The sequence below is a fragment of the Teleopsis dalmanni genome, chromosome X (assembly GCF_002237135.1).
Source record: "Teleopsis dalmanni isolate 2A chromosome X, ASM223713v2, whole genome shotgun sequence".
NCBI lineage: Eukaryota > Metazoa > Arthropoda > Insecta > Diptera > Diopsidae > Teleopsis > Teleopsis dalmanni.
Window position 1 is genome coordinate 101,821,038 of NC_051848.1, and position 9,301 is coordinate 101,830,338.

General features: G+C 28.7%; 1 protein-coding gene across 1 annotated transcript in view; it reads right to left on the reverse strand.

The window, feature by feature from the left end:
• The window catches only part of LOC119688866 (myeloperoxidase-like), a 5,039-nt gene extending 3,373 nt beyond the window's left edge, over window positions 1-1,666 (reverse strand). The window contains exon 1 of the mRNA XM_038103527.1: window positions 1,623-1,666. Coding sequence (XP_037959455.1) covers window positions 1,623-1,666 — 44 coding nt within the window. The remainder of the gene's footprint in view (window positions 1-1,622) is intronic.
• Window positions 1,667-9,301: the final 7,635 nt, after the last annotated feature.

Here is a 9,301-nt window from a genome sequence, read left to right on the forward strand (position 1 = left end):
TTAATTTCAACAAACTATTGTTTAAATTATTTCTCGCTATTTAATATTAATTTAAGTTGTATATTTATAGGATAATTAAAAAAATTACTCAAAAATAGATATCAATTATATATCACCTGCAAGTCTTTTAATCTCAAAAATACACAACATAAATTTTATTTATCCTAAAAATATGCAATATATAATAAATTATTACCGCATTAGTAGGAGTAGGAGGAAAAGTAAGAGGATAGACAATTCTTCATGTTGTGTTCTGTAAAAACAATTTATAAATAATCTTCTTCTGAAAATTCGTTGCCTTTTTTAGTTGCATATTATAAGATCTAATTATTTAATCGTTAGTAACATATTCAATAATCATTTATACACAGGAAGGTTCAGGTAATAGTTTCGACTGTATTTTTAAATATAGTAATTTCTTTTTGTGAAGTCATAATCTATATCAATTATTTCTGATTGCTTTATTACTATAATTATTGTTTTTAATATGAGTATGACATCTTGCAACACTGTGATATTAAGATCTATTGCGACTTCATCATAGATTTTTTGAATTAACTCAATATAATTTTTTCAATTATTTGTTGTATTTGTTTAATTTTATCAGTCTTAATTTACAATCAGGCGTTAAGTATTCACATTTGCGTTTAGTACAGCGCAACAACTAACTACTCTTTTTGTAGTCCCTTTTTCCTCTCCATACAGCGTGTGATATACAGCGTTATCTGGCACTCTGATTCACTCAGTGGTATAAGGGTAAACTTTTTCTAAATAAATTTATGGAATGACTTATAAAGTAAATCCTTTTAAGAAGAATTCGACTTTATTTACTAATATGGTATAGTCTCTATTCAGAATAAAAGAGAAATCGTCTTTTTTTGTAGAACGAAGTTTTTTTAACTTCAAAATAGATTTAGTTTTATGAGTTTATGAGTTTTTATGAGTTAAGACTTTTACCACCCCGTACTTAATCCTGTTGAGTTGGATTTCAGTTCTTCAGTTCTTTGAGGTGTAATTTGGTCAACTTAGTTTAGATTTTTCACAGCTATCCATGGTTAGTTGGGTCGTTGCGGTGACATGCTAGAACATATTTTCCTCACCTAAAACCTTAAGATATAGAAAAAGGTATAAATTAAATCCCTCCGGTATAATTTAGACTTTTTAATAAATAATTTTGATTTTCTTAAAAACTTGCTTGTTCTGGAGTTCAACAAATTAATCGCTTTTTTTTTCTACGATTTTCCAAGAATCTTCTGGTAATCTTAAAATGTGGTTTTGAATATGTATTAGAATAGTTTTTAGTAGCATCAGTTTTTGTTTCCTAGTTGAAGATATTTCCGATAGTTGTTTGGTTATTCTTAATTTCATCTGCTTGTATTCAGCGGTACCCTGAAACCCATTCAATAATATTATGTATTGGTTTGTATTGCTTGACTCTCTATAATTTTGTACTATGGTTAGTTAGCGCAAAAATAGTGTAAAAGAAGGACATAGACAGTGTACGTTGTTTTTTTTCCTATAATTAGCGGTCTTGACTTCTTGATAATAAAGATTTCAGCTGAGTTTAATTAAGCTTAATGAGCGATTCACTCATTACTTTTATTATTGCTTTCTGAGCTAACCGGATGTTAGCGGATGAATTTCCTGGAAAATATGGTAATGCCATTTCGTTGTACTAAATACTTTTTCTCATTTATGTCTCATTGAGAACATTGTGTTAATAGATTTTTGGAATTGACTTTTGAGATATAAGTTTGATAGTATGCACGGACGACTTATGTGATTTTCGGAATTTACGATATGATGATGTTGTCACCATAGAAGTATGTCAATAGTTCTAGTTGTATAGCATATACAATTTCGCTGAGTTAGTAGAGATCTTGAGCATAAGAAAAGCAAGGAAAAGCAAAATGAGATATATAGCGAGTATGTTCTCATAATTAAACGAGTTATAACACCCACATCTGTTTGCACTGAATCCGACCAATTTTATTATTTTTTCAAGAAGTATTATCCATTAATGATAAACAATTTTCGACTGACACACTACGACCTTAGTAGGTCGGCTATTAGAGACCTAATAGAAAGGGAAGGAACGCAAGAGTTTGTCTTGTTAAGGATTTCTTGAAGGATTAGTTCATTTTAATTGAATTAAATGAGATTCTCTAGCATTTTTTCTTGACGTGGGGCGTATGCCTTACTTTGGACAATTTGATTATTAATTGTTAATTTTCGCACAATAGTCTGCCAGAAAGTTTTGTCACATAGGTTCTAATTTAGAAAAAATGAAGAATACCGTACGTGATTCATCGAAAAGGGATTAATCCGCTTGTCTTTCCAAACCCTCCTTGGTATGATATATAGGAAAATATTGGAATCATAAAGAAGGTTGAAAAATGTAACTCTGAAGAAATTTAATATAATTTATAATTTTATTATATACATAAATATATATTTTTATATGATTTTGTAATCTCTTTTTTTCATAATATTTTTCAATTTATTTAAATGAATAAAAATGTTTGAAGAAATAGCTTTTACTTGTTTAATAATAAAACTTCAATTTTATTTCAATATGCTTTTATACTATATATATATTTTATATTTTATTTAATTTTTGCAACATAAATTTGTAACTTAATTTCAATGAAAATGTAATTTTTTGTAATTTAATTGAACTTTGCAATGCTAAATGTACTGAGTAATTTTTTAATTTCATACTATTTAAATGTCCTGCATGCTTTGGGAAATGCTCGATGAAGTTAACGCCAATGACAGTCACACCCAAAAGGAAGTGTTCCAGTGAATGTTAAGCTTTGGATATAAAAATTTCCTTGTCATGTTGACACTTATGTGGGCATTAGAAAATTTTAATGGCTCAGTTCACTGGTTGTTCTGCAATTACAAAGTAAACCAATGGTCATATGGGTATGAAACTCATTATGAATGCGCAATTATATGTGTACTCTGATGAGTTCATATACGAATCGGTTCTGAATACTTTTCGCTATTTTATTTATAATTACTTATATAGTGCGCACTTCCTTTTCAAAGGATGGTACAGCGAGTGCCATTAAAACATTAATTTAAAGTTGCATTAAATTTATTTATATAATTAAATCCTGTTGCTGCTGTAGTGCATTAAGCTACACAGATGTCAGTGGTTTAATTCTGTTATAGATCGGCGAGAGAAAAACATTTTAGTATTTGCTAAATGATGGATTTTTATTAGAGATATATAAGATTACAACAGGTAGCATTTGTAATATAAAGTTTTATTAAATATAATTTTAGATATATATATAATTATAATTGTAATAATAGTAATAGAGTGTAAACCATGCCACCGGATAATTCTTCTTCTTGGATAGCCGATTTTTACTTAACTTGAAAATTTTTACCATTAACGGATAATTTTTCTTAGACGGATAACTTTTCTACATTAACACATTTTTTATCATTAGTGGATAATTCTTCTTAGATGGCTAATTTTTCTAAGCTCAAAGCTTTTTTTTGTCATTAACGGACAATTCTAATAACTTTCTTGAATTCGAAACTGTCATTAACAAACTATTCTTCTTAGACCGATAACTTTCATAAACTCGAATAATTGTTATCATTAACGGACAATTCTACTTGGAGGGATAATTTTTGTAAACTGAAAAATTTTTTATTATTAGTGGATAATTTTTCTCGGATGACTAATTTTTCTAAACGGACAATCCTTTTTGGATGCTTAATTTTTATTTATTAAGCTCGAATAATTGTATATTATTAGTGAATAATGCTTCTTGGAAGGCAAACTTTTCTAGACTAAAACCTTTTTTATTATTAACGGAGAATTCTTCTTACATGGACAACTTTCCTAAACTCGAACTTCTTTTATCATTAGAGGATAGTTCTTTTTGCAGGGATAACTATTGTAAACTCGAAAATTGTTAGTGGATTATACTTCTTGAATGGATAGTTTCTCTAAACTCGAATTTTTTTTTTTGTAATGTATTGGCAATTATTTTTGGATGTATAATTTTCTTAAACTTGAGTACTTTTTATCATTTATGGACAATTTTCCTTGGATGTATACATTTTCTAAATTTGAAAATTTTTTCTCAATATTTGGAATAACTTCATACTCTGTATATTAAACGAACCAACTTGATCGACAATTAGAGCCCACTTTAGAGAGTTTGCACAGCTGTCAGTTTTGATAGATACATAGTACTGTGTCAAAGCGAGCAGCCAATATAATATCACAACAGAATACTTTGAATTGCAGTAGTGGGTATCTAATATTATTTCACTCCAGGAATTACTATTGTAATTTATTTTAAATGTACTCCATATTCAAATTTAATTGGTATGAAAAATTTTGAGTGACATAAAAAAATTTATGGAAATTAAAATAAAATATCAGAACACTCAATAAGTTGTACGTCACACACATAGATGGCAACATTATTGACAAACCTATATAATGTATGGAAAGTAACATTCTTCAAATGAGGCATGTCAAAATTTCATGACACTCAGATAATTAGTTTACAAGTCAAAGTGGTTTCGGTGACCACACTTTTGTAATTGTCAAAACAATGGATTTTGTATGTAACTCAAATGATATGCGATTTTTCGATGGTGGAAAATAGCAAAATACTTTTAAATTCAAATAGTGTTGTAATAAGCGCTATTGAAACTCTGTACCAAGGAAGTCAACTATGCTGAGTTTGTACACTATCGTATAAAAACCGACTATGATAAACGCACTGGTTGCAAAAAATCGACAGTTGTTCTAGAGAACAAGTCTACATTGAATGTCTTAATCTAACTCTGCATAAAAATTTCACTTTGTCTCGCTTTAACTGTTATATCAGAATCTCAGTAGAGGGGCTCTGGTGTAACTAATAAAATTGAAGCAATCATATTTAAAGTCAGCAGGTCATGCCTTCTCTATCGTATATTATTGCGAAGAGTTTCATTAACTTTCGAGGATGATGAGTTTGCAGCAAAATGCACGTAGATCGCATATAGATCTACTTTGTTATCCTAGGGCTCTGAATTTTTACTTCTAAATGATTTATTTTCTAGAGAATTTTTTATTACATATGTGTTCCTAAATCACGAGTTAACGATATCATTTTAACTAATGTATTTGCTTTTGAGGTCTCAAAAAAGGGGTTTCCAAGAATTAAAGTCCTACTCCAAAGCAAAACTGGACAGTTACACAATATGTAAGAGTTTGAAAGAAAAGAATACTAAGCTTTAAAAAATCCACAAATATTCATTATGTAGATTTTTAAGAGACCACTGTATGTGATGTAAAAATTCTTTTAATATTATTTTAATTGATTGAATTTTTGGCTAACCATACAGCTATTTCGAATATTGCTAAATACCCATCATCTGTGCTCTTGAAATACAAGAAATAATTCTTGTATTTAATTATTCGTAAATAATTATTTTTGAGACTGCAAGTACCAGGAATCGAACTCGTGCCCTGCCAAATTTGAAGCTCAGAGTTAGTGTTCATTAGCCAACTGAGCCAAGGCCGTACTTGACTTTTTATGTTCGCACATTTTTTTAGATTTGTTTTCGTTGGTTATCCAGATATGTTTTTTCATATATATTTTTTTATGATGTTGTTTAAAATCATTATAAATATTGATAATAATTATTTTTATTTTTAATAGCACTAAATAATAATAGAATAAAAATATATATCGTGATAAGAAGATAATCAGAATTTGACAGAATAAATAAGATGGGGGGACATGTTTTCATAAAATGACATGACGGCGCATTGGTGAAATCCATTTCTAAATTTTTAAATACCCGTATTAGTAGAGAGGCCATGTTAACATAATTCGGTATAAACTGTTCTAGGTATTCGGTTTGTTTCAGTATGAAATATACAAGTCTTTGGTTAATACACTAGAGTGTATCTGGTTTTGTTTTTTAAAACTTGTCCTTATGCTTTTTATGCTTTGACTTATGTTTCCTTTTTTAAATTACTAATATTGCAAACTATTTCCAATTTCATTTACTTAATATTTTATGTATTACAATCCGCTTTGAATAAATATGAATTATTCTATGTATTTGTTTGGGTAATTAAAAAAAAATATTCAAATTATTCAATTGCTGAGCTGTAAACACAAAAACGTTACACTTAATTTAACATTTAAGTGACGTTGCTTTCATTGGGAGTTTTCTTTTTCAATGAAAAATAACTTAAGAAAGCAATTCTTATAAAAACAGAGACGTTACATTCACTTACACAAACACTGACATAAATAAGTACAGCACAACACAATAACAACAGATCAAATAACAGCCATTGTTCCATGCGTCATCAACTGTTATAATTGTTATTGCATCTTTTGAGTTCTGCTTTCTTACTATTTTTACCTTGTTTAATGGTGAGTTTTCCAAGAAAAACATGAGAATTATTGGATTGGTGTCACAAAAAACACTCTCCATGTTCAAATGCACTAAACTTGACATTTAAGTGTACTTCTCATTAGTAGTTTTATTTTTGTTATAATATATACATGTATGCATATGTTTTAGTACAGTTATTTTATTCATATATATATTTTTTTGTGTTTATTAAAGATTTAGTACTTCTAATAAATACAACAAATAAACAGACTGAGACGAGGATCTGTTTTCCATACCAGGAAGGTATTGTCGTATGAGTCCCCACTCTCAATTGTTGTTAATGCAGTCTGATATTTTTGGTTCCATCAATAGAAAAGAATAATGATTCTATGACTAATTGCACATTAAACATTTTAAATATCAGATATAGTTCATATAATTAAATAAAGTTTATGTTTAATATGTTATGTTTAATAATTGGCTCTACAAATTATCTGAACATTTCTAAATCTCCTATAAACTCTATGTGTACCACATATTCTTAGTTTAAAATATCTAAAAGGAGACAACTTCACATCTATATTGAATTCTTCACATACTATGACTATATTGAAAGGATTCTCGATCTATACACAAATGAGGTAAAAGTTGGTAGAGGAATATTTTCCAAAGAACCCAAACTAATCTTCCAATAAATAAATAATTGTGAATTTCCTGGCTGTCATTGACTGCATACTATTCTTTCAATAAATGAATAATTGTAAAATATTCTGAGTACAATAGATGACATCCACTATAAGCTCTTTTTTCAATAATTGGATCATTGTAAAATTTTCTTAGTAAAAGTGACTGTCATTCACTACAATATATTTATCCTTTAAATTATAAAGTAATAATAATTTAACTATAAATTATACATTTCTTAAGTACCAGATCATTGTAAACTATTCTTAGTAAAAGTAGCTGTACATTCACTATAAAATTGTAAAGTATTACTTCCAAAAATGGTTGTCGACCACCACAAACTATTATTCCAACAAACGGATCATTATAAAGGTTTCCAAATACAAGTGGCTCCATATGTTATAAACTATTCTTTTAAAAAATAGATCAAAAGCTGGCATTCAGTAGAAAATAATTATTTAATATTATTCAGCATTTATTGCAATATTATTAGCAAAAATATTTCTATTTTTAATTGTAGTCAAACAACCACGAGATGTTGGTGCGTTTATTGTCATAGAGATATTATTATCAACTATAAGTTCAATAAATTGAACATAAGTGGCACATGATTTTCATAACATCAATTTCAATATATGTTTATTATCCATTAGTTTGAGTTATATTTTTTAGCCTACATTTTTTAATAAGCCTACATGCGAACCGGCTAGGATCACTTTTCGTTAATTACTATAGCAGTTGTGAAACAGAGGGAGCAAACCAAATTCTACTCATTCTTATTGGTAACGTCTAACACTTTTCAAATGGTGTATATTTATTTTTGAATTTTTCTCTTTAAGTGTCTGTTCAATATCACCGGTATAGTCAATAAAAACATTTCCTCAAAATATTTTCACGAAGAGAAAAAAATCAGTCCAAGATATAAATATTATTAACTAAAGGATCAAATACATGAATTTCGTTATCTAAATGTTTCTTAAAACAGTGAATTTGCACAATGAACCAAAAACGGAAATATTAGTCCAAAACACGTAAACACGTACCTTTGAGTAGCTAACTTATATGAAGCACAAAAAGAGCAAATTAAGGTGTTAAACAGAATATATGTTCAATAGAACAGCAAACTTGCTTTAAAGCTGTCGTATTATAAGAGGCTAATTTTTAAACCATAATTGAGCCGTATCATCTTTTACGATAAGGAGTACCATTATCGACTCTCTAATATATATAATCCCAATAAGTTTGTTGTATGTGGTACGATAGATCACAAAAAAAATAAAGCAAATATTTTGAAACCAATATGAGGACTAAGATGATAATTCAGAATTATAGTATCCTATAAATATATGGTTTTCAAGAAACGTTTTTGCAAAAAGAAAAAGGATATATCTTAGTAAATAACACTATTTTCTATATAGCACTTTATAACACTGCGCTAGTTCTATCACTAGAACATCAGAAGAGTTCCATTAAAAATACTTTTACGCATGGCTTTAGCTAGTTTCCCATATTGTCCTTTACAACTGTCGTCATTTATCAATTTTGTAGTAGTTAATGAATAGAATTAATTTAACAAATTATAATTTACTTGCACAAACTTTGTTAGAAAATTCAATTTAATTTCTGCTTTACGGAATTTCTAATAAATTTTTGATTTTTTAATTTTTGGTACATTTACGAGAGCTGCTTGCTCACTTTTCAACTAACTGGCAAGTTGCAGTGACGCAAAATACGTTAACGTACTGTACAGTGTATAGTATAGGTATAGTGTACAGTGTACACTTCTGTTGAGGGAATTACGCACACATTCAAAGGTTATGTCCACAAGAAAATGTTGTCATCAGTGCTAATATTGCCAACTTTATAGTTGTGCTAATTGTTGTTGTTTTTTCGTAAAGCAAATAGCTTTCGTTGTTTTTGGTGTTTTTGTTATTATTGTTTTGTTTTTGTCTTTACTCGTGTTACTATTTTTCTTAGTCGCGTAAGCCAACTTCTGTTTCTTCTTACTGCTGTCAGTTTGCCTAGAAGTGCAAAAGAGGTTTATATTTGAATGTGTGTGCATGCTTGCGTATGTGTTCGCTTGTGTGTATGTTTGCTATAGTGTATGCCTCTGTATGCTTGAGTGTTTCAGAGTTGAGTGTTTGAGTGTATGTGGCAGTGTCATTTTTTGATGTTTGTCGTTGAGCTTTTTTCTGTTGTATTTTTAGTTTGTTAATTTTATGTCCTTCGCGTTGGCAAAAAA